The sequence below is a fragment of the Herpailurus yagouaroundi genome, unplaced genomic scaffold (assembly GCF_014898765.1).
Source record: "Herpailurus yagouaroundi ecotype Mexico unplaced genomic scaffold, PumYag 511, whole genome shotgun sequence".
Classification (NCBI taxonomy): domain Eukaryota; kingdom Metazoa; phylum Chordata; class Mammalia; order Carnivora; family Felidae; genus Herpailurus; species Herpailurus yagouaroundi.
Genome location: NW_024412728.1, coordinates 485437 through 510614, shown reverse-complemented (window position 1 = coordinate 510614; position 25178 = coordinate 485437). Strand labels below are relative to the sequence as shown.

The 25178-nt window shown below is 52.8% G+C and overlaps 1 protein-coding gene across 5 annotated transcripts; it reads left to right on the top strand.

The window, feature by feature from the left end:
- Window positions 1–1313: 1313 nt before the first annotated feature.
- DDR1 (discoidin domain receptor tyrosine kinase 1) lies at window positions 1314–19510 on the top strand. 5 transcript variants are annotated; one of them, XM_040464784.1, is made up of 18 exons: window positions 1314–1430; window positions 8100–8232; window positions 8324–8426; window positions 8624–8852; window positions 10232–10379; window positions 10627–10735; window positions 11207–11393; window positions 11505–11751; window positions 12270–12365; window positions 12493–12644; window positions 13542–13707; window positions 14690–14800; window positions 15911–16155; window positions 16329–16456; window positions 16702–16920; window positions 17399–17633; window positions 18238–18387; window positions 18494–19510. In XM_040464784.1, the coding sequence occupies exons 2-18, from the start codon at window positions 8142–8144 to the stop codon at window positions 18632–18634; spliced, it is 2757 nt and encodes a 918-aa protein (XP_040320718.1). In that variant the 5' UTR covers window positions 1314–1430; window positions 8100–8141; the 3' UTR covers window positions 18635–19510. The 5 variants fall into 5 exon arrangements, with proteins under 5 accessions (XP_040320718.1, XP_040320717.1, XP_040320716.1 ...); XM_040464783.1 differs by lacking the exon at window positions 1314–1430 and adding an exon at window positions 3067–3173; XM_040464782.1 differs by lacking the exon at window positions 1314–1430 and adding an exon at window positions 4537–4718.
- Window positions 19511–25178: the final 5668 nt, after the last annotated feature.

Below are 25178 nucleotides of genomic sequence, written 5' to 3'. Positions count from 1 at the left end.
TGCAGTTCCCCATAAAGCATGTCTCCTTGCTATTGTTCCCTCAGCTTCTTCATGGGAGCGGCCCTGCCTCATCTCTGCAAATCTCTTTCTGACTTAAGGTCCAATTCAAGCTCCAACTCTTCCATGAAGTCTTCTTTGATCTTGACTCAGGAGGACCCGGTCTGCTCCTCCCCTGGGTATCCCCAGCTCCTTCCAGCTCCAATTATAGCAGGGGTCATCCTACCTTCCATGATTACATACATACACATACACATTCATATACATATATATATACATATATATATGCATATATATATGTATATATATATATGCATATATATGCCTCGTTCCTCCTCTAGACTGTAAATGCCTAAAGGACATGGAGCGGGTTGGGTTCCTCAATGTATCTCTCATAGCACTTACTTTCAGAGCACAAACAGTAACTATGGAAATCAATTGGGAGGTGGAAATCAAGAGACCCAAGTGACACACGAGGGAGCCAAAGAGGGAGATCACATTAGTGGAATTTGGTTGGTTGCTTCCATGAAAAGGGTTTGTGCTTTACAGATGCCATCTCATATTATCATCCCTACAGACTCCAGGGGCAGGCATTACCATGTCCATCTTACCGGTGAGGGAACTGGGATGTACTAGGACTCAGTATAAGAAACTAGATGGTAAGTGGCAATGTCAAGCCTCACCTCTGAGAGGCCAGCCCTTGCTTTCTTCCCTCCCTGTTTGGTACTCTGCCTACTCTCAGTGCTGTGAGAGGCGTGGTCAGTACCTCTCTCCCTGCGCCACGCCTCCAAGCCTAATCAGTCACCTTTGGCTTTAAAGATCATATTTTCCAAACTAAGAATTTGTGCACACTGACAAGGACATTTGATTTCAGAGGTGGCAAGTCAGCATATGTTTAAAGTTGGGGCTGTTCTTGAAAACTAAGGGTGTCTTTTGCAAAATCCTTAAAGAAGTGAATTCTTAGGGACCCACAAGGCGGCCTCCAACGGCCTGCAGCCAGTCAAGCTAATCTCTTTTCCCTTGCCTGGATTCTCCCCCACTTGGCAGGACCAGACATCCCCTGCTTAAGTAAGCCCTCAGCCACAGCTAGCCAATGCTGCTTTCCCCTTACGCTGCCTCCCTCATCTCCCTTTGTCTGGGGTCTCTTTGTCTGTGGTCTCCCTTTGGTTCAGTTTTGAAGCCCTTTGCCCCCTCCCCTCCTTTCTTTTGGTCTGGCAGCTCCCTCCCTCTCTGTGGGACTGCGGCAGTGGCTTGGGGGAGGGGAGTGGGGCTGGGTTGCCATGGTCACGTCGAAGCCGGCCGCAGCTGGCTAGGGCAGCTGCTCCCAACCCCCGGATGGGCGGACAAAGCCAGGCGTCCTTGGCAGTCCCAGACCTGGAACCCCAAAGGCCTGAGACGGGGGGACTGGGGCCCAGGAGAACCCTGAGCTGGAGGTGAGAGGGCAGAAGCCAGAGCTAAACTGGGACGGCAGCAGTGAGGACTGGAGCTGCGCCCATCCCTCACGGGGAGGGACTGCTCTTGGCTGTTGGTGTGGGAGGGAGGCAGCCTGGCCACTGCAGGAGGAGGGGAAGGATGGGGAGTGCCGCTGGGGACCGTGGTGGTGCCTCAAATGGGCTGAGGGACTAGGATGTCCCCAGGGGGAGGTCTGGGGTCTCTGTGTCCTGTCACCCAGAAACAGGTTTGACTCAGACATTAGGCCTCTGTCTCCCCTGGTCTGTCTCTCCATTGCCCCTTCCTTTCCTAGCTGCTTACACTTGTCATCTCCCTCTGTCCCTTCATTTCAAACCTTAGGCCTCAGTCTCCCTCCTCTTCTCTATCTCTTGGTTTCACTCCAACCCCTTTATTTTTCTCCTTTGCCCTTGTTTCTGGTCTGCCCACCTCTTAGGGCTCCACACTTTCCTGCCCTCCTTTCTGAGTGCCCCCAATGACTCCCTGTCTCCACTCCAGTTTGTTGCTCTTTCCAGCAAACTTACCCCCTCGTGCTGTTGTGTGCCCTCATCCCCCCCGCCCCCATGTCCTCTCTGATTCATGGTTCCGCTGGTCCATTGAGTTCCATCCCCACCATCCCATCTTTCCCCACCCCCCAGGCCACCCACAACTGAAGTGCTTCGTTTTTCTCCCCATACTATGTCATCTCTCTCCACTCCGTCCACTTCTGGGCCTCAGTTTCCCATTTCTACTTGGGGATATCACGGCCTGACTCGTGGTTGCAGCCTTGCGCCCCTGTGCCCGTCAGTTCTCAGTCTTCCCAGCTGCTGACCCGGCCTACTTGCTCCAGAGGCAGCTGCATCTCCTGGGAAGGGGAATGCAGCTAGTGTGTGTGGGACCTTCTGGTCCATCCTCCCTCTCACTGGTCCTGCTGGGCTTCCCTGCGGTGGCCTGAAGCTGCTTCTCTCTCCTACGTGCCTCTCCTCACGTTTTTTGAGCTGTTTCCCCTCCTCTCCTTCCTGGGTAGCAGGAAGCCTTTGGCCTGAAGGGGAGGGAATCCTGGATAGGAGGGCATGGATGTGGAAGGAGTGGAGGTTCCTTTGGGGGCTCAGGAAGACATGGGGTTCTCTGGAGTTGGGAGTGATGCAGCAGATGTGGGATGGGCTCCAGGGCCATGCAAGGCTGTGTGGACTCAGTCTTTGGCACTGTTCTGGGGGCCCCTGGATGGCTGGGATTTCCCTCTCTGGCCCCTGGGAATCTCGGCTCAGAGCCCCGCATTCCAGCCGGCTCCAGCCCCCTTTCCGCTGTCACTTGACTCCGCTGGGCCCCAGCCCTGCATCCCTCCCACTCCTCCAGCTTTGGGCTGGGGCGAGGTGGGCATCACTGACCAGGAATTTCTCTTGGGGGAGACCAGGAGGCAAGAGTTTCAGGATTCTATGGTTTCGTCATTCTCCCCAGGGGACCCCTCGGTCTGGCCTCGCCACGTCACCTGGCCGGGAGTGTGGGTCTGGGGTGTGGAATGTCCCAGCGGGGTGTGAGGGGCTGCCGCTCCTTCCCTGAGGCGTCTGGCTGCGGCCCAGCCCCGCTTGCCAGCCCGGGGCTTCCTCCGAGCACAGTCCCTGGAAGGAGGAGCCGAGAGTCGGCCCAGGTGAGGTTACTGGGGAAACCTAGGCCCCGCCCCCGGCCCGGCTCCACCCCCAGCCCAGCCTCCCCGGGGCCCAGACACCCCGGCGGCTGTCTCCAGAGGGGTACGTGCTCTTGGGGACCCCTGGGGATTTGGTCGGACGGGACGGTGGGAAGAGGCAATTCTCCGAGTGACCATGGGGCTGTCTATTAGTGTCTTAGCAGTCGGGCGTCCTTGGATCAGTGTGTTCTGGGGGTTTGGAGCTCTTGCCCATATGTGCCTTAGCCTCTCCCGAGGGCCAACTTCTTCCTGGTAGTACTTTTGTGTACTTATCTGGTTAGGACTTCGTGTTTCTTTCTTGGGACTGTTGTCTGGGACTGCACGTAGGGTGCGAGCTGATATCTGCTGTGAGGTGCAGTGAGGCGGAGATCTGCAATGGACTTAGAGATCGTTCTGAGCCGGTGACATTGATAGGTGGCTGGCAGGTGTGGAGAAGCGGTGTCCTGAGGCCTCTCACCAGAGCTCCTCTGTCCTGCCCACCTCACCCCGCCTCCTTGCATCCATCTTCCCTGGGACTCCTGGTCCTGGTCCTGGTCCTTCTAGGCTGTGTCCGATTTTCTCTTTGCCTCTATCCCCCTCAAGCCCCTCGCCTTGTACAGGCCTATCCCTGCCAGTGGTCAGAGTCTCAACCCCGCCAGGGCCAGAGCTGACTGGGCCTGAAGAAGGCTTGCCCTGAGGATTCCCGGGTTTTGAGCAGGAAGCCCAAAAGAACCGGTGTCTGGGAGTCTGGGCCCCAGGGTCCTTGAGAGGACTGAGGGGGGGTGGGGTGGGTGGAAGTAGAGAATGGGGCGAGGAGAAAGTGGGGGGCCATCAGGCTCTGGGAAAATCTGGGTTGGGGTGTACAGGACAGGAGGCAGGAGAGTGCCAGAGAGAAGCAAAAGTTGGTGGTGTGAAAAATGTGGGTCTTGGGGGCCTGGTTGGACAGGTGAGCCTGCCCCCTTCCTCCATCCAAACTCCTGCTGCTGGGTTGGGCACCGGCCTGTGGGAACCTGCTCCTTCCCTGTGCCCTGGGGCTGCCCCCTTCACCTCCCTCTCCAGGAACTGAGCCCAGAAAGGGGGAGTAGGGAGGGAACCATCCCCTCCTGGGGCCTGGATTTGTGGGAGGCCCCAAGCAGGGCCTCAGCTTTGACTGTTCCCTTTAGTGGGGACCGCGGGGGTTGGGCCGCGCGGGTAGGCGGAGGGGGCTGGGCACGCCGCGTTGAGGGGACAGCTGGGTGGTTACCTGGGGGAGGCCGGGGCGCACAGGGGAATGCGGGGTGGGCGTGGCAGCCTAGGGGAGCGCGCGGCCCGGAGGGCGGTGCCGGGCGTGGGAGCGGCGGGTACAACGCGGTCCTTGGAGGGGGAAGGGCGGCAACCCGGGAGGGCGGGAGGGGGAGCCGGGCTAGGGGGAGGCGGCGCCTGGGCCCGAGCCGCCCCAGCCCTGGCTCCTCTCCCCGGAACAGGCCCCCGACAGCTGCGCGCGGGAGCCGCCTCCCGACACCCGAGCCTCGCCGGCGCCTCCCCGCTCCCGGCTCCTGGCTCCCTGCGCCTCCCCCGCCCCTCGCCCAGCAGCCGAGGAGGCCCCGCTCCGGGGTCGCACGCAGGGGTCTTCCGGGAAGAGCGATGAGAGGTAGGGGGCGCGGCCGGAGGACCCCTGCGGGACGGAGGGGCGGAGGCAGAGGCCTGGGGCTCCGGGGGAGGCGCGGCGGCCGGGTAAGGGCCTGGCGGCGCTGTTCTTGGTTGTCCAGCCCCGCCAGGCGTGATCCTGCGGCACCCCCCCCCCGCCCCCAGCGCTCTGGCTTACTGTCTGAATATGGGGGGAACCCCCTGATCTCCGCGAAAGTGTGTTCCAGCCTTGAGGAAGGACCCCTTTTACTCAGTGTGAAGGAACTGACCCACAGGAAGACAGGTGCTTGTGTGTGGTCTCACTGAATCATCTCGGCCCTCTGGAGAAGTGGGCCTGCCCTCCCACCAGGCCAGTCCCTGTGGGCATCTGCTAACTGCTACGCCTCCACTCAGCTCCCAGTTGGGCAGCCTGCCCCCGGCCCAGCAGAGGCCTTGACACCCTAACCTGCCAGTGACAGCCTCTGGATGTTCATTTGGTTCTGTCGTGAGAATGTGTCACTGCCCGGTGAGCACCATCCTCAGTGTCCCATCCCCCACTCCCTTCCGCACCCCTTCGCACCCCCTCCGGGTCAGACTTCACCCAGCCTTCATCGCACAGGTCCCCTGCTGGCTGGACCTTCCTTTCCAGCACCACCACTGCTATCCCCAGTCAGTGTCTGGTGCTGAGACTGCCTCTTGCCGCAGGCACTTAAGTGCATCCTGAGTTGAGTGCTACAGTGGACCCAGGTGAAAGCTGAGAGTATGGGAAAATGGAGCAGTGCCTCCTTATTCCCATTTCCTTCTGTTCCCCACCGCCTTGACTTCCCTCTGGCTTGGTCATGGTGTGTATTAAGGGGTGGGCCCCAGTGCTCTTGGGATGCTGTGCCTGAGACCTTGAGTGTGTGTGTCTCACACTGTCCTCTGATGGTAGGCTCGTGTGGTGTCTGTCATATTATGCTCACAGGTGTCTCAGGATGGCTATGTTTTGTTTTGTTTTGTTTTGTTTTTACAAACATTTTTGATAGTTTATTTATTTTGAGAGCGAGAGAGAGCAGGAGAGGGGCAGAGGGAGACAGAATCCCAGGCAGGCTCTGCGCTGTCAGCACAGAGCCCCATGCAGGACTTGAACTCATGAACTGTGAGATCGTGACCTGAGTCAAAATCAAGAGTTGGATGCGTAACTGACTGAGTCAACCCAGGCGCCCTGAAGATGGCTATTAACTAAGTGATGGGATTGGACTTTAAAGAAGGCCAATGTGTGGATGGAGTTGATGTGTGTGTGAGCATCTGCATTTGCCCCCGCTGGGAGTCCATGTGTGTAACAGATTTATGTGGATGTCACATGTGAGTGTCTCCGAAAGTGTGTGGAGAGTTGTCTGTTACAGAGGAGGGTGTGGGTGTGGGTGTGGGTGTGTATGCTACATCTAGCCCCAGTGTTTACGGGGCTCTGTCAGTAAGCTCTGTAAGCTGGCATGTCTGAGGTCTGTGTGTTTGGGAGGGGGTGGGTATACAGAGCTGTGTGGGTGTTGTCTGTGGTGGAGGGTGGGGGTGAGAGAAGAGAGGGAAGGACCTACAGCAATGTCCAGGTCTCTGCTTTGTAATTGGTTGAAATGGGGTGGGGTGGGGTGAGGTTAGGGGTAAGTCTTCTGGGCCTGTTCTTCATGAGTCTGACCCAGTGGAGAGAAATGAGGTGATTGGAGTGTTGGAGGGGTTGGATTGCCTCAGACATCTGTGTGTTTCTCTGCTTGGCTCTGTGCCCTGTGCTTCTGAGCCCGCTCTATTTACCTCTTGCTTTGTGTTTCTCGCCCCGTCTCCCCCTGCCTCCTATCCTCTGCCTGTCTTTGTATCTTTGCCCGGGGCTCCTCTAGCTCCGTCTGGCTCTGATGACTCATCTGGGATAGGCATGAAGGTTACCCACGGGAACAAGGGCCCCGCTGTTCCCGAGAGAGGTGGGGGTGGAGAGCGGCACCCAGGAATTCCAGGCCAGCCGCCTGGGACCTTGTAGCCTGCTCCCCTGCACGTGGCTCCTGGACCTCCAAGGGACCAGGTGTGATGCCTCTGGCTCTAGCTCTTCTTTGATGCCTGGGTGCCCCCCGCAACTCAGTCAGCCCCCTCAGCTGCTGCTTCAGAGCTGTGGGGTCTCAGCTGCCTCTTACATTCCTGCCCTAGAGCATTATGGGAGCAGCTGGAGGAGGACAAAGGGATGGGGGAGTGTCCCCCCACTCTTCCTACCTCCTGGGGTGACCTGGCCTTCCTGTCTTTAGACCCGCCCTCATCTCCAAGGCAACGCAGGCCTTTCCTAGCTCTGGGCTTTTCCTTCACAAGCAGCCACCTTCAGAAAGTGCGACCTTGGGGGACAGGATGTCTGGGTCTTAGGAAGGGAAGACAGAGCAGGGAGAGCTGGAATGGGATGCTTTGGAACTGATGGCAGATATGGCACTAGGGGTCTCGGGATTCCAGGACCTGGAGAACTCAGTGCAGTCCTCCAGGAAGAGGAGAGGTCAGAACAGTTTTTCCTGCCGCTGGGGCTGGGGAGGGTACATACCTGGATTCACAAGGAGATGCCAATTGGAATGGTTTTAGGCCACGCTTGCCACCTGGGCCCTGGTGAAGAAGAGCAGGGATTCTCAAACTTTGATGGGCACAGATCACCTGGGGATTATATTAAAATGAAGATTCTTTTTCTTTCCTCCAATTTTTTATTTAAATTCTAGTTATAGTTAACACATAGTGTAACTTTGGTTTCACGAGTAAAATTTAGTGATTCATCACTTACATATAGCACCCGGTGCTCATCATTACAAGTGCCCTCCCTTAATGTCCATCACCCATCCTGCCCATCCCTCCCCCACCCCCATCTCCCTCCATCAACCCTCAGTTTGTTTTCTATCATTAAAGTCTCTTTTGGTTTGCTTCCCTCCCTCTTTTTTCCACTTCCCATATGTTCATCTATTTTGTTTCCTAAATTCTGCCAGTTTGCCTTCCTACCAACAATGTAAGAGGGTTCCCCTTTCTCCAAAATGCAGATTCTGATTCAGCAGATCTAGGGTAGGGGTGAGATTCTGCCTTTCTCCTAAGATGCTGGTCCAGGGATTACACTGGGCTTAGTGCGGCTACAGAAGACAGTGAGATTGGAAGGCACTGGGGTCCCCCACTTCTCTTAGAATTCTGAGCTCCTAGGTGGAGAGGAGACCAGAGTTTAGGCCAGTGTTTGGCACATGGGAAGCATTCTAAAAATATAGCTGATGCTCTTAAACAATGACTGCTTTGTCACTTTCCTCCTATTATTCCCAAAGCAGCCCATTCTGTCTGTTGTTGGCTGTTGTGACTCTGTCTGTTGTGACTCAGTCTCCTTGATTGCCCTTTAACTTACCCTACTACTTACCACTTGTTTTGTCCCCTGCAGAAATGCTGCCTCCACCCCCTTAGGCCTGAGGAGTCAGGAGCTATGGGGCCAGGGGCCCTCTCATCTCTACTGCTGCTGTCGCTGCTCTTAGTGGCAACTGGAGATGCTGACATGAAAGGACATTTTGATCCTGGTAAGGAGACTGGCTCCTGGGTCCCTGAGGATGGGGCTTCGGGAGACAGAGTTCAGGGACCTTGACCCTCCGTGTGCCTGTGTTCACCCAGCCAAGTGCCGCTATGCCCTGGGCATGCAGGACAGGACCATTCCAGATGGGGACATCTCTGCCTCCAGCTCCTGGTCAGACTCTACTGCTGCTCGCCATAGCAGGTACCTGGAACCTCTGGGACTGCTCTGGAGGAACTTTCTGGGGCCTCTACTTGCCCTTCCAACTCCTCTGCCCATGCCAAGAGGCTTCTGGGAGGGCAAATGCCAATGAACTTCCCCACCCCCAATGCTGGGGGAGCTATAGATACGAGAGACAGAGACAGACCAGATGTTCCTTGTGATCTCTTGCCCCGTCCCAGGCTGGAGAGCAGCGACGGGGATGGGGCATGGTGTCCTGCAGGGCCTGTCTTTCCAAAGGAAGAGGAGTACCTGCAGGTGGATCTGCGGAGGCTGCACCTGGTAGCTTTGGTGGGCACCCAGGGGCGGCATGCTGGAGGCCTGGGCAAAGAGTTCTCCCCCAGCTACCGGCTACGTTACTCCCGAGATGGCCACCGCTGGATGGACTGGAGGGATCGCTGGGGTCAGGAGGTAAGGCTGGCAGGGGCAGCTCCCAGGAAAGGCTGGTTCTCCTCTCTTCCCCACTTTAAATGCCACCTGTCCACTGACGACTCTCCCAATTTATACCCTCTCTAGCCCAAGACTTTCCCTTGAGCTGCATCTAGTGTTGCAAACCTGACCACCTTCTAGGCCTTTCCACCTGGATGTCTAATGGGTTCTCAAACCTACCATAAATTTCCCTAGTTGAACTTGAATCCCATTCCCACCCCACAACTGCTCCTCTCCTAGCTCAGGCCAGTTGCTCAGGCCATAAGCTAAGATACCGCTCATTTCTCTGGTCTCTCACCTGCTAATTCCAAAGCACCAGCAAGGCCAGTCTGTTCTACCTCCATGATATTTCCTAAATCCAACCACTTGTCACCGCCTCTACCTCTACCACCCTAGGCCCTGCTCACACCATCCCCGGCTTAGATGAACACACTGGTCTCCGAACTGTTTTCCTGGCTCCTTTCTGTTTCCACCTGAAATCATATCTCCACCTAGTGGCTACAGACACTCTACCTGAGAAAATGCAAATCAGATGAGGCGTACTTGGCTTATAGCCCTCCACTGGCTTTCCGCTCTGCCAGAACAAAAGCTGAGTTCCGTCCTGGGTGCAGAAGCTTAGCTTGCCCTGGCTCTTGCCTGTATCCCCTACTTCTCTTTCCTGTTCTTGTTCCACCTGGGCCCACTGGTTTTCTTGCTGTTCCTGGAACAAGCAAGGGTTTGTCCCACAGCCTCAGGACATTTTTGCATGCTGTTCTCTGTGCCTGGAAAGCTTCTCCCCCAGATCCTCAGCTTCTCCTTCCACTCAGTTCTCCTCGAAATATCACCTCCTCAGAGAGCCCACCTCCCCCTACTCCAGCTCCACACCCTGCCTCTTGTTCTTCACAGCTGTTTTTCCTACTGGAATCTCAGTACTGCAAGGGGAGAGGGGAGGGACGGATGTTTACCACTGAGACCTTACATAGCTGGCACAGAGTAGGCACTCAACCAGTGCCTGCTGAGTGAACAGAGAGAATAGGGTAAAGGTGGGGGGAGCCAAAGCAGGGGTGCAGAGCTGTGAGGGACTGGATAGAATCTGTGCACAGCGGGATGGGTGGCTTAGAGACAAATGGAGACAGACAAAGAGTCGAGGCTGACACTGGTGGTAGAGGACAGACTGTCAGGCTGAGAGATGTGTCAGAGATCTTTGCTGTGGCCCCTTGTTTTACACATGCCTGGCTGTACCCCATATCCCTGTATGCTTAACACCACCCTTCATGAATCTCTCTGGCCACTGTGTGCTGGGCCAGGGAACAGCTGGTGACTGGGAAGTTAGATCCAACCTGTAGCCTTCCCACTCATGCACGCTGTTTCCTGGGCAACAGGTGATTTTAGGCAATGAGGACCCTGGGGGAGTGGTACTGAAGGACCTTGGACCCCCCATGGTGGCCCGACTGGTTCGCTTCTACCCCCGGGCTGACCGGGTCATGAGTGTCTGTCTGCGGGTGGAGCTCTATGGCTGCCTCTGGAAGGGTGAGTCATTCAGACCTCCAAGAATTCATTTCCTGGCCTGGGGCCTGGGGAGTGAGGCCTGGGGAGAAGGGCATCCAGGATCCTCTTTCTCTTGTTGGGAAGCTGTCACTCTGAGTGAGGAAGGGCCTGGCCAACATTGCCTCCTCCATGCTGGTGGGCCTGTGGAAGGACACAAGAAGGGGAATGACGCAGGGGAGGTGGCGGGAGGCTTCCTGCCTCTAACACCTCTTCTCCTACCCTGCCCCAGATGGACTCCTGTCTTACACAGCCCCTGTGGGGCAGACGATGTACTTATCTGAGGCAGTGCACCTCAATGACTCCACCTACGATGGACATACCACACACGCTGTTGGCGGGTAAATGAGGCAGGCCCTGCGGGGCATGAGCCTATGTGCTGGAGGGAGGATGCAGTGGATGTGTTAAGGAGTCTGGGCAGTGAGATGGAAGAAGTGGGGAAAGGGTTAGGTGGGGCCTTGGGGACACACGATCAGGATTGAGGGTAGCAAGGCAACTACTAGCTCATGTGACACTTTGTGGGAATTAGAAAAAGGCAACCCTTTGCTAATACACATCTGTTGGAAACTGTCACAGTAAATTCACACAACGTAGGTTGAATGGTGCCTCCGAGAGATGGTGCCTTCCTGCAGCTTATAGCTGCAAAGTACCTTGACAATCCTGGGGGTGGGAAAGAGACAACCACAGGAAGGAAGTTGGGGCAGGAGGTAGGGGCTGGTCCAGACTGGCTGGGGTTGGGGTTGCAGAGCACTTAAATGGGTGGCACTCTCTTCTCTCCCACCCTCCTCTTCCTTGGCTCCCCTGCTCTCCAGGTTGCTGTATGGAGGTCTGGGTCAGCTGGCAGATGGTGTGGTGGGGCTGGATGACTTTAGGAAGAGCCAGGAGCTGCGGGTCTGGCCAGGCTACGATTATGTGGGATGGAGCAACCACAGCTTCCCAGGTGGCTACGTGGAGATGGAGTTTGAGTTTGACCGACTGAGGGCTTTCCAGGCCATGCAGGTAAGTGCGTGTGGCTCTTAGGCAAGGTTATGAGACCAGGGTGGTTGCCCCTGGGGTGCTTGCCCAGGCTCTCCTGGCTTTGACCCTGTGTCCCTCCTCCCTTCCCCCCAGGTCCACTGTAACAACATGCACACCCTGGGAGCCCGCCTGCCTGGTGGGGTGGAATGTCGCTTCAAGCGGGGCCCTGCCATGGCCTGGGAGGGGGAGCCTGTGCGCCACGCCCTGGGGGGCAGCCTGGGGGACCCCAGAGCCCGGGCTGTGTCAGTGCCCCTGGGCGGCCGCGTGGGCCGCTTTCTGCAGTGCCGCTTCCTCTTTGCTGGGCCTTGGTTACTCTTCAGCGAAATCTCCTTCATCTCCGGTAAGCCTCTGGTCTATGCCCAATCCTCAACCTCTGGGATCGCCAACCCGCAGTACCCACTCCTGGCACCAAAGTATCCACTCCTGGCACCATGTTTATGTAGCACTCATGAGACTTTGCAAGCAGGGATGCTCCAAATAATTTGAACACCTCCCTACCCCTTCCTCCCATCTCTGTCTTTTACTTTATGAGCCCTTCACTCATGACTGATATTGAGCAAGTAAGACAGTGTTGGCTGTAAAAATACTGAAGTACTCTGTGCTGGTTAAGAAATAACCTCTTCTCCAGGCTTCCTTATACCCAGCTCCCCACTTGGGCCTCTCTCTGGGAGTCCTGCCTCTCCCCATAATCCAGCACCTAAAAAGTTGACATCCACAACAGCCAGGCCCCTCCCCTTCTAATTGGTTGGTGTCAGCCCTGCTCCTGGAAGTAGAATTCCCTAGGTCTCATGCAAGTAGCTTTTCTTTGGTCCGTCTTCCCTATCTGACTCCTTCCTTTCTTCTCTTCCTTCTTTGCAGATGTTGTGAATGACTCCTCTCCAACTTTGGGAGGCACCTTCCCACCAGCTCCCTGGTGGCCACCTGGCCCACCTCCCACGAACTTCAGCAGCTTGGGTGAGCAGCCCTGGGGCGTCCTCCTGGACAAGTGTATTCTGGGCTACTATCCCTCCATGCCCCGCCCCCAACTTGGGTAGGAAGTGGTTCTGACTCTCCAGTGTTTCTGATTCTCTGTCTCTGCCAGAGCTGGAGCCCAGGGGCCAGCAACCTGTGGCCAAGGCTGAGGGGAGCCCAACTGCCATCCTCATTGGCTGTTTGGTGGCCATCATCTTGCTGCTGCTGCTCATCATTGCCCTCATGCTGTGGCGGCTGCACTGGCGCAGACTCCTCAGCAAGGTGGGCAGAGCGAGGGCAGGGCCCGAGCTACAGGGGGGGTGGGTGTGGGTAGGAGGAGTTGGGGGGTATAGCCTGGAGAGGACAGACAGGGTGTGGGTGTGGAGAGTGAGGCCAGGCTGAGGCCAATGTGTGTGGGGAATCCTGATTAGTTTGGGTCCTGCAGGGACCACAGAACATTGTCTAATTAGAATAATTAGAGGTGGACTTAGTAAAGAGATAGGTTATAGAGGAGTGGGCAGATGTATGAAAATTAGAGGGAGTAGTGCAATTTCCACAGATCTGTTACCACCCATAGGCCTGGAAGATGAGAGGAGGGCAGTTGCTGGAAACTGGAGGAGTGAGTCTGGGGAAAGGGCTCCTTGAGAGGGGCAGTGGACTTTGCTTCAGGGACACAGCTAGCCTAAGTACACCTCTCAGGGAGAGGCTGGGAGCATAATCACCCTGACCTCACTTCTCGCCTGCCCAACAAATTCCTCTTGGGCCAACCCAAACCAAGCCTGTTGATACAGTCCACACTGGTCCACCTTCTGGGGTAGAAGCTGGATGGGAAAGGTGGAGAGTGGAGCTAGAGAGGCAGGGAGGAGCTAGAGGAAGAAGCCTGGCACACTCTGAGCCCGTGTCTTCCTGGCAAGAATCAGTGGTGGTGATATGCATGAAGGTTGAATGATTCCATAATTATCTGGTCAGATTTGGGTTGGAATCCCAGAATGGTACATCAGGGGACTCACTCGTATGCTCTTGAACCTCTGTTTCTTTACCTGTGAAATAGAGTTAATAGTAGATACAACTGTGGGACTGTCGTGAGGACTGAAGGGGAGAAGGTGGGCATGGCATTTAACGAGCTGGAATCATGCACTAAACAGTAGCCACAGTTAACCTTCCCATTCCCATGACAAGGCTGAGCGCCGGGTATTAGAAGAGGAGCTGACAGTTCATCTGTCTGTCCCTGGGGACACCATCCTCATCAACAACCGCCCAGGCCCTCTTGAACCACCCCCTTACCAGGAGCCCCGGCCTCGTGGGAATCCGCCCCACTCTGCTCCCAGTGTTCCCAACGGCTCTGGTAAGACCTGCTTTGTTCTAGTCCCACCACCATCCTCTGCCTGTTTTCTTATGGTATCCCTTTTCCTCTCTGTTCCCATTCCCTTTTCCTGTCTTCTCCAGATTCAACTCATTTTCTTATTTCTGTGCCCCTGGTCACCACACTCTGTGTCACTCCATGTCCCTACCATATAATCTTTCTTAAGAGTTTTTTATGTATTACCCATAATCCCTAGTGGCCTTATCCTGTCTCAGTGTCCCATACACATCTCTCTTCTCTATTGTTCCCTCTCATTATGTCTTCCTGGTCCCTCTCCTTTCTCCTAGATTCACTGCATTCATTCTGTCCGTCTGTCCATCCATTATCCATCCTTCTATCTGAATTCATCCATCCATCCATCTATCTGTCCATCTTTTTGTCTATCCACCATTTGACCATTTGTCTATCATCCATCCATCTATCTATCAATAAATATTCACACATCTATTCATCCATCCATCATCCATTCAACCACCCATCCATCCTCTGTCTATCCATCTATTCATCCATTATCAATCCATGTTCATCTATCCATTCACCTATTCATCCATCCATCCATCCACCATCCAGCCATTCATCCATCATCCACCTATTCATCTATTCATACAGATTCATCCATCTATTTGTTCATCTCTCCATGCATCCATCCATCTATCCATTCATCTATCACTCACCCATTCATCTACTCATATATATTCATCCATCCATTTGTTTATCTGCCCATCCATCCATCCATTCAACTATTTGTTTGTCATCCATGCATCTATCCACTGATCTATCCATTCCTTCATTCATTATTCATCCAGCTATCCAGCACCCTCCAGACCCTTGTTTTATCCTGTCCCTGTCTCTCAGTACATCCATCCCCATCAGCTCTGGTCTTGCCCTATTCCAGGTCTCCCTGTCTGTCTAGCCTTGAGTCTCATCCCTTCCCCGTGTCTCCCCCCCTTCCTTTTCCCGACAGCGTTGCTGCTCTCCAATCCAGCCTACCGCCTCCTTCTGGCCACTTACGCCCGTCCCCCTCGAGGCCCCGGCCCCCCCACACCCGCCTGGGCCAAACCCACCAACACCCAGGGTAAGCCCCTCTGCCCCTGGGCTTCTCCAGGCTCCCCATACCTCTACTGGGGCAGGGAAAAGTCCTCACATCTTGCACTCCCTCCTCTCCCTGCTGTGGCCTCTTCTGCTCTCCTGAGCTCCCAAGGAGGAAGCTCTTATGCCTTTAGCTCTGTGCTGTGCTTGCTCCTTCTTAAGGCCTTTCCCTTGAGCAGAAGAGCAGAAAGCTCAACGGTTCTCAGCTCTGTCCTCCTTTTCCTCTTCCACCCCATCTTTTTTGCTCTCCAGACCCAGAGAGGAGGTTGCTATGCTGACCCCAGGTTCTCTTGTAACTCCTTCTTTGTTTCCCCTCTCTCTAGAGGTGCCAGGAGGAGGGCCTCTCACCCTGGGTGCTTGCCCTCTCCCCCCATGTGTTCTCTCTCTGCAGTCCCAGAGGTGGAGGCTCACACCCTGCCTTTCCTGTCTGCTCCTCCTCTTCTTGATGTTGCCTTCTCATTGTTCCCCCCTCCCAGAGCTAAGAGAGGACAGCTCTGCTTCCTCTTCTTTGTCTGTAGTTTCCTTGTTGTGCTGGCTGTGAGGAACTGTTCTCCTCTCCTCCTTTCTGTGTGCCCCTGTCTCTGCTTGTCTTTGAGCTTGGGGTGTTGGGTTAGGGAGGGTTTGGGTAACCACGGCAGGGAGGAGCCAAGGCTGAAAGCAAGGGGGTGTGAGGTGGGTAGAACAGCTGTGAACAGGAGGGGCTGACAGTGAGTGGAACAAGGGTTTGGAAAGTAGGGGGTGACTGGATGACTGGCACCATCCTTCTTCCAGTGGTGGGTAGAGGAATTCCTCTTCCAGCCAAGAGTTACCTCATGGTCCCTTGGGCTGTGCTGGGATCCCTAGAGAATAGACTTTATGTCATTCTTTGTTCAACCATTTCTATTGCCTTAAACTCTGGAACAGCTAACTCTCATCTCATGCCAGCGTCTTCTCCGGTTTGAGGTTGGTGGGTAGAATACCAAGAAGATGGAGAGTAGTCTCAGTCTTTCACCCAACAGGGAGACAGGGGGCCTCTGGGAGCCTGCGGTGGAGAGCCATGGCTCTCAGGGGCTGCTCCTGATGCCTTGTCCTGTCTTCTTTCCCCTCAACTTTCCAGCCTGCAGTGGGGACTATATGGAGCCTGAGAAGCCGGGTGCCCCGCTTCTTCCCCCACCTCCCCAGAACAGCGTGCCCCATTATGCCGAGGCTGACATTGTCACCCTGCAGGGCGTCACTGGGGGCAACACCTATGCTGTGCCTGCACTGCCCCCAGGGGCTGCTGGGGATGGGCCCCCCAGAGTGGATTTCCCTCGGTCTCGGCTCCGCTTCAAGGAGAAGCTTGGCGAGGGCCAATTTGGGGAGGTAAGGAAGATCCCTGCCCAACTCTCAGTAGTGTCTCGACTATCTGGGACTCTGATGCCATGCCCATATGTCCCTCTTGGTTGGAATCTGTCAGCTGTGACTGTGTTATTCCAATTGACCCTGTGACCTCAGTGAACTGTGTGACTATCTAACAAATGAGCTTCTTTCCCCAGGTACATCTGTGTGAGGTAGAGAATCCTCAAGATCTGGTCAGTCTTGATTTCCCCATTAATGTGTGCAAGGGACACCCTTTGCTGGTAGCTGTCAAGATCTTAAGGCCAGATGCCACCAAGAATGCCAGGTGAGGAGCAGGCATGGTGTCTGGAGATAAGGAAGGGAGGCCATGAAGAGTGGGGAGTGACCTAGAGACCAACAGAGGGGGAGTGTCTGGGGAAAGAAGTTTCCATCTTAGGCTGATCTCAGCCCAGGTCTCAGTGCCACTAGTGAGTTAGCTTGTCTGCTGGGGTTAGGGTGCTGGTCTACATGAGCAGGAGAGATGGTGCAGGTCAGCCCCTCAGTGTCCCTGCCACCTACCTGCTTCTCTAGGAACGATTTCCTGAAGGAAGTGAAGATCATGTCGAGGCTAAAGGACCCAAATATCATCCGGCTCCTGGGCGTGTGTGTGCAGGACGACCCTCTCTGCATGATTACTGATTACATGGAGAATGGTGACCTCAACCAGTTCCTCAGTGCCCACCAGCTAGAGGACAAGGCGACTGAGGGGCCCCCCGGGGATGGGGAGGCTGCCCAGGGGCCCACCATCAGGTACCCACTTACTTAGGCTGGCCCTTCCCTGAGAGCTCCCCAAGGCGGTCTCCTCTCCCCTCGTTCCAAACCAGAGGGAGAGAGGGGAGCATGGGATAGGGAGGCAGGTAGATGTTCAGGGGGGTGGGAGCTGGGATGAGGAACATGTGGCCATGTTCATCTGGGGACTGAGGAGCAAAAGGCCAAAGTTACTATCTTGTAGGTGGTGAGGGACTTGGGCTCTGTCAGGCATTCCCCCCGTTCTCTCACCCTTGTCTGAGTCCAGACAATAAAGCGTAGTTCCCTGGGTCATATGAACCAAACAAATGTTGAGTGGGCACCTACCCCTGGCCTCTACATGGGCATTCCATCTCTGCACCAGAAATAGATGTAACCCAGTCCCAGGGAGTGGGCTCCCCTTCCTCTCCTGGGAATCTGTGAGATGGGGATCAGTCTGGGGCTGCCCCAGCGACCTTCTGTTATTGGTTCCCTTCCTCAGCTACCCCATGCTGCTACACGTGGCAGCTCAGATTGCCTCGGGCATGCGCTATCTGGCCACCCTCAACTTTGTGCATCGGGACCTGGCCACAAGGAACTGCCTGGTTGGGGAAAATTTCACCATTAAAATCGCTGACTTTGGCATGAGCCGGAACCTCTACGCTGGGGACTATTACCGAGTACAGGGCCGGGCAGTGCTGCCCATCCGGTGGATGGCCTGGGAATGCATCCTCATGGTGAGAGGCCCTGAGAGAGGCATGCAGGGTGCAGGGGAGGGGAGGTGGGGGAAGACAGGGCATGGGGAGGCCAGGGGAGGAGAGCACAGGCTGCTCTGTGGTCTTGGTCAGTCACTTGCCTTCCTTGGACTGCAGATTCCTCCTCAATAAAGTGAGGGTTTGGGCCAGTGCTCTGTAAGGTTCTTTCTGGCTCTAGGGCCCAGAGAAAGTGGGGAGGAGTGGTATGATGGGAAAGGGTCCAGGAGCCAAAAGTGGGTACAAGAGCTGGAGTCAAGGTGGCAGAGAGCAAGAGAAGTAAGGAGAGACAGGAGGCTAGAGATAGAAAGGTGCGAGTTGGGAGAAAATTAGGACCAGAAAATGGGGGGGGCAGGGTGGGGAGGGAGGGTGGGTAGAAAAGGAACGAGGCGAAAGAGAGGACTAGAGCCTGAGAAAGAAGGCAGAGCCAGAAGGAGGGAGGAGCAGACTTGTTGGGAGAGGGGGCCAGCCAAGAGGGAGTCCTGCTGGGGTAAGTGCTAAGTGGACACGGGGCTCCCTGTGGGGAGAGGAGGAGGGTTTGTGTGGCCTGATGCCTTTGTCTGCCTTTGTTGCTTTATCCACGTACCAGGGGAAGTTCACGACTGCAAGTGATGTGTGGGCCTTTGGGGTGACCCTGTGGGAGGTGCTGATGCTCTGCCGGGCCCAGCCCTTTGGGCAGCTCACTGATGAGCAAGTCATCGAGAACGCAGGGGAGTTCTTCCGGGACCAGGGCCGGCAGGTCAGAACAGAGGAGAGGGTTGTGGGTCTGGGAGGGCCAGAGCCTGTCATCTTGGGGACTAAAGAACATTTGTTCCCTGCCTTTCATCCACCCCACTACAATGCAGGTGTACCTGTCTCGGCCCCCTGCCTGCCCACTAGGCCTGTATGAGCTGATGCTTCGGTGCTGGAGCCGGGAGCCTGAGCAGCGGCCACCCTTTTCCCAGCTACATAGGTTTCTGGCAGAAGATGCTCTCAACACAGTGTGAATCACACACCCAGCTGCCCCTTCCTCAGGGAGGATTCAGGTGAAGCCAGAGGCAATAAACAAGAGGATTTAACATCACCCCCACTCCATTCCCATTCCCGACCACCCTTCACCTCTGAGAGAGAGGCAATGTGACCATAGGTGGGCTGGGCCTGCCAGGGAGCTGATGCCTTCCCTTCCTCGGACACACTCTCATTTCCTCTTCCTGCTCCCCTCCTGGAAGCCTCGGCCACCCACCCAGCTGGCCCTGTGGATGGGATCCTCTCTGACCTCTTCTAGTCATCCCTGGGGGGGGAGGATGGGGGCAAATATAGGGCAGACACTGGATAAGGCCTATTGGAGCACCTGGGCCCCACTGGACAACACTGGTTCCTGGAGAGAAGGCTGTGGCCTCCCCAGCCTCTCTTTCCGTCGCACACTGGACCCCACTGGCTAATAATCTGGGGATGAGGAGGACAAGAAAGGGAGGATGTTCCCGTGTTGCCTTGTTCTTACTCCTGGAATTGTCCTTGGCTTTGGCTTCTCCCTCCTCTATCCTCTGAAACACTGGACCTGGGGGTGATTCCTGTCCGCGCCCCCCCCCCCCCCCCCAGCCATCCCTACTTCCCACCTGCTGTGTTGTAGCTAGAACTTCTCTCAGCCTGTATGTTTCTGTGGATTAAGTACTGGGATTAGGGGAAAAGAGGGAGCAAGGGCCTGTGGCCTTGGGGTTGGACATCTCTGTTGTAGCTGCCATATTGGTTTTTCTATAATCACTTGGGGTTTGTACATTTTTGGGGGGAGAGACACAGATTTTTACACTAATATATGGATCTAGCTCAATGCAATTTTAATATCCTGCACTAGGCAGGTAATAATAAAGGTTGAGTTTTCCACAGCTGTGAGTGGGTTTCTTGGGGTTTTGGTAAAATCTGCTTCCTGTATCCACTCCCAACTCATTTCCTTTCTTCTCCCTTTTTCTCCTTCTCCCCATTCCATTTCCTACTGTGTATTTTGCCCAAGACAGTGTTCTGTTGTCTATAAGCCAGGTTCTTGCCTCTGGGACCTCAGGTCCTACGTGAATGTATGAACCTTGTCAGCTCCATTGGGAGCTCTGCAGGAGGCTTGGAGGGGGGTGAATTAGGCCAGGGTTCTTAACCTTAACCCATGGAACCCTTTGACAGTGTAGAGAGGTCTACTGATTCCTCCTGAGAATTATTTTAAAACCCATTACACAGGGACCCCTGGGTGGCTCAGTCTCTGTTAAGTGTCCAAGTCTTGGTTTTGGCTCAGGTCATGACCTCACGGTTTCCTGAGTTCAAGCTCCAGGTCAGGCTCTGTGCTGACAGTGCAGAGCCTGCTTGGGATTCTCTGTCTGTCTCTCTCTCTGCCCCTCCCCTATTCATGCTGTCTCTGTCTCTCTCAAAATAAATAAATAAACTTAAAAAGAAAAACATTATGGGGCGCCTGGGTGGCTCAGTCGGTTGAGCGTCTGACTTCAGCTTAGGTCATGATCTTGCTGTCCGTGAGTTCGAGCCCTGCGTCGGGCTCTGTGCTGACAGCTCGAAGCCTGGAGCCTGTTTCAGATTCTGTGTCTCTCTCTCTCTGCCCCTCCCCCACTCATGCTCTGTCTCTCTGTCAATAATAAATAAACATTAAAAAAACTACACACACATAAATGTGTATATATCACATATATATCACAGAGATCAATTGAGTTTACTAAAATGTTTAAAAAACATTTAACTGTTTAAAAAAACACAGTAACCTACATATTTCTTTTAAATATATTTAATAGGGGCACCTGGGTGGCTCAGTTGGTTGAGCATCCGATTTCGGCTCAGGTCACGATCTCACAGCTCATGAGTTCGAGCCCCATGTCGGGCTCTGTGCTGACAGCTCAGAGCCTGGAGCCTGCTTCCGGTTCTGTGTTTCCCTCTCTCTGCCCCTAACCCACTCGCATTCTGTCTCTGTCTCTCTCAAAAATAAATAAACATTAAAAAAATTTTTAAATATATTTAATAACAAGATCTAGCAGCAGGTGTAGTAACTCTTAATGTCTCCAAATAGTAATAGGCATAAGAAATACTTGACACTGGGAGATTTCTATAAAGGTAGTGGGATATGAAAATAGATGTGGTGTCTTAGTGACAAGACCCAGGTCCTACTAATACTACTGAGGGTTTTGCTCATATTCATTCTTGGAGGGAGTACCAAATTTCAGTTAGAGATTAATAAAAACAGAGGTGTAATTTTTTGGGGGGGGCCAATTCTAGGACCTCCCTTCCAGGGTCTGGAAGTCCCAGGGGGAGAATCTGGATTAGGCTGATCAAATGTACAGATGACCTAATAGGTGTGAGCTCTTTGGATGGGAACTAGAATCAAGAGCCTAAATTATCTCAGAGGTTTGGAAGGATGAGCCACAACCACCGAGAGAGTATTTAACAGAGTTTAAATTGGTTGGGGGAAAAAAAAATCACTTGCAAGTATTGGACAAGGCAGACCTATCTTGATGGAAGTTCCTGTGAAATAAAGACCCTGGAGTCTTTGTTGATGATATTCACAAAATGAGCCAAATGGGTAATGAAGATACCAATAAAGATAGTTAAATCTTATGTTGAATTAATAGCCCCTTGGGATCCAGGTCACAGATTCTGCTGAAACCTATGAAGGTCCGAACACTGTGACCCATGTTTTAAGATATGCATTGATGGGTCGGGAGTTTAGAGGCCACAACCCAGCATGGTGAACAATGGAAGCCATAGCAATGAGCCGAGAACTCCAAAGCTCTAGGCCTATGCAACCACCTAGTGTTCATTTGAACTTGTCTTGGTGTGTTCAAAGCTGCTCCTTCATGGTTTCCTGACTCAGTGAATGGCGGCATCATCCACTCAGCTGCACAAGCCAAAAACCTGGGGAGCATCCTTTTCCTCTACCCTCACCTCCCAAGTGCAGTCTATCATGAAGCTCTGTTGATCTTTCCAGATTTCCCTCAAATTTATTATTTCTATCTCCATCTCCATCCTGGCACACACTACCTCCATCTTGTTGGGACCACTGCAGTGGTCTCCCGGGGTTTGTTCTTGTTCTCTGATTTGTTTTCAGCCCTGCAGTCAGACATAAATCTGATCCCCACTACTTTATTTCAAATCCTTTAATGGCTCCTGTTGACCCTAGAATAAATAAAATCTTCTGACCAAGTTTGCCCTCTCCTTCCTTCAGCATCCTTCCCCACCCTGTCTTTTATGTATCACTGGCCTACTTTCAGTTCTTGTAAGTGGCCATAGTCCCTCCTGCCATGGCCTTTGTAGAATCTTGTTCCCCTGCCTGGAACATAGTTCCCTGCTGTCTTTGCCTTGTTAAGTCCTGTTTGTCCTTCGGCACTCTTCCCTGACTTGACCAACCAGATCAAATCCTCTTGATGCTCTCAGAACACACGACTTCTTTGTCGTACTTACTACAGGTGTGATTTTTTTTTTTAAAGAAAATAATAACCATAATATTTTCTGAGCACCTACTATGTGTCAGGACCATCCTTATTACATATTATATCTTTTTTAATACAACATATGAAATAGTTAAAATTATTGCCATTTCACAGAAAAGAAAACGTCTCTGTTCTAAGCAACTTGCCAAAGGCAGCACAGCCAGGAAGCTACAAAACTGGTAAGAAGCAGCCAGTGGTCCCCTGGCTCTGTGTTCTCTCTCCAGGATGCTGCCTGAGGGGAGGAGGTTGTGAACTCTCCATCACACTCTGGATAATCCTAAAAAGGAAAGTTCCTAGGAGCCCAGGCTGATTATCTTCCTAAAGGCCAGCTCCAGAAACTCAGCCTGTGCTCATTTCTTGACATCAGACAACTAGCCCCTATCCACTGCATCCCTTCAAGCAGGGCTCACCAAGAGAATCTGTGATCATAGACATAAATGGTCTCTAGATGCACCATCCAATAGGTAGCCAATAGCTACATGTGGCTATTTATTGAGTGCTTGAAATGGAGCTAATGTGACTGAGGAACTTAATATAAAATTTTTAGTTATGGGGCACCTGGGTGGCTCAGTCGGTTAAGTGTCCAACTTTGGCTTATGTCATGACCTCGTGGTTTGTGATTTCAAGCCCCAAATCCAGCTCTGTGCTGACAGCACAGAGCCTGGAGCCTGGTTTGGATTCTGTGTCTCCCTCTCTCTCCGCCCCTCCCCTGCTCCTGTCCTCTTTCTCTCCAAGTAAATAAACATTAAAAAAAATTAAAGGGGCGCCTGGGTGGCTCAGTCGGTTGAGCGTCCGACTTCGGCTCAGGTCACGATTTCGCGGTCTGTGAGTTCGAGCCCCGCATCGGGCCTGTGCTGATAGCTCAGAGCCTGGAGCCTGTTTCAGATTCTGTGTCTCCCTCTCTCTGACCCTCCCCCATTCATGCTTTGTCTCTCTCTGTCTCAAAAATAAATAAATGTTAAAAAAAAATTTTTTTTTTTAAATTAAAATTTTATTTTAGTTAACTTAAATTTAAATAGCCACAGGTGGCTAGTAGCTCCTGTTCTGGACAGGGTAGCCTTAAAGAGTTTTTGCTACACTGCAGGAAACTGTGACCTGGTCTGCCTAGCTTCCCCTTGCTTGCTCTTGTCAAAATGAAGCATATGACCTATTGCAGTTTTACATACACACAGAAGCTTCTTACAAAGATGGCATTGAACTATACATGGCATTTTGTAATCTGCTTTTCTTCTCCTCATGATAGGTTGTACATAGCTCAGTCACTCTGCATACAGTATCCTAAGTGTTGCCCAGTACTTTACATTGTTGGAATGACCCACATTTTATCTAACTAACCCCCCATAATGGACATTCAGGCTGTTTCCATTGTTTTCATAATACAATAACAATTTCAATAAACATCTTTGCATGTAAATCTCTGTATCCATGTGGGAGAATTTCCATGATACATTTCTAAAGGTGGAATTGGTAGGTCAAATGGCAGCCACATTAAAATAATTGGTACATACTGCCAAATTGCCCCCCAAAAGGTGTGACTATGTCAACTTTCAACAAAAGTATAGACTACTGTATGTTTTTCTGTGGTGACAACATTGAGGTATATATATATATATATATATATATATATATACACACACACACACACACTCCCATATACATTATATATACATTAATATATATTTTATATGTGTATATATACATATGTATTTTATATGTATATACATATACATTATATACACATGTGTATATATATATTTGCTAATCAGATATTGTATTGTTTCTTTAACTTACTTTACCTTAATTACTGGCGAAGAAAGCTTTTTCATTTGATTATAAACAATTTGTATTTCTTCTGTTTATTGCCTGTTACATCTTTCTACAATATTTCTATTCTGTTCTTTTTCTTCTTGCTTTGTAAAAGTTCTTTGTATTGTCTATTTTGTCAAATATTTCTTCCCAGACTAATTTGTCTCTTATTGTACTTAACGTTAGCCTTAAAAAAGCTTTGTCAGCTTTGTGTCATTCTTTGTGGACTTTATACACCAATTGCTAAAGGATGGAACAACAAAACAAGCACCGGGTGAGCTACAAAGCATAACCAAGTCTTACACAGTTCTTGCCATTTTGGTTCACGGTCCCTCACAGGTACTTCAAATCCTAGCTTCAGGATTTTCTAGATGAATGATTGGCAAATTTCGTCTTTTTTAAATGTTTATTTATTTTTGAGAGAGAGCGTGAGGGGGAGGGGGACGGGAGCAAGGGCGGGGCGGGGGAGGGGGGGTGCAGCTGCAGAGGACCCGAAGCAGGCTCCGCCCTGACAGAGGGCGAGGCACAGGACTGGGACTCACAAACCCGGAGATCGTGACCTGAGCCGCTGTCGGACGCTCTACCGACCCAGCCACCCAGGCGCCCCTGTGGGCAAATTTCTTAATCCCATTGAGTTTTGGTCTTCTAGTCTGTAATGTGAAATAATAAAACTTGCTTTATTGGAACTTGGGGGTACTTGTAGCTCTGGCTTTGGCTTAAGACGTTCCCTTCCCTTTTCCTGCAGCAGCTTCATAAATCAAATCAGACCCAACAATTGGTTTCCTAAAACAACTGTATTAGGATCTTCTAACGAAACGGGTTGGTGGGAGTATGGTGGACGTGGCAATTAAGATTTATTGAGTACTTACAAGCCGAGTAAGACGCATTGAGTGGTACTCCTAACTTGCGAAAACGCTCTAGAGAGTGCTGTATTTCAATTTTACGAGAAGCAAAGAGCTCAAGGAGCTCAGTTTCGTGTGTCTCTGAACTAAGCGTCTCACTTAGGAGACGCTTGCCTCTGACAGCAAGCCCTAGCGGCCCTTCTCCTCCCTGGGTCCCGCCTTCCGCCTAGGTCGGTTACAGTCGCCGTTAGCTGCGTGAGCGGAAAGCAACGCGGAACTAAGTGGCGCTGCCTCCGGTGTCTCGGACTCCCTCAATTAAAGGCCAGCCTCCCTCCTCTTGGCTTCCCCGCGGTGCCTTTTGGGAGTTGCAGTCAGACGCGCTTCCGCTCACCCTAGGGTGAGTCCAGAAAAGACTCCAATTCCCAGAAAGC

Coding starts and splice junctions, on each gene's coding strand:
- DDR1 (XM_040464784.1), top strand. CDS start 8,142: ATGGGGCCAGGGGCCCTCTCATCTCTACTGCTGCTGTCGCTGCTCTTA. Junction 8,427..8,623: donor ACTGCTGCTCGCCATAGCAG/GTACCTGGAACC, acceptor GCCCCGTCCCAG/GCTGGAGAGCAGCGACGGGG. Junction 16,921..17,398: donor GCCCAGGGGCCCACCATCAG/GTACCCACTTAC, acceptor TCCCTTCCTCAG/CTACCCCATGCTGCTACACG.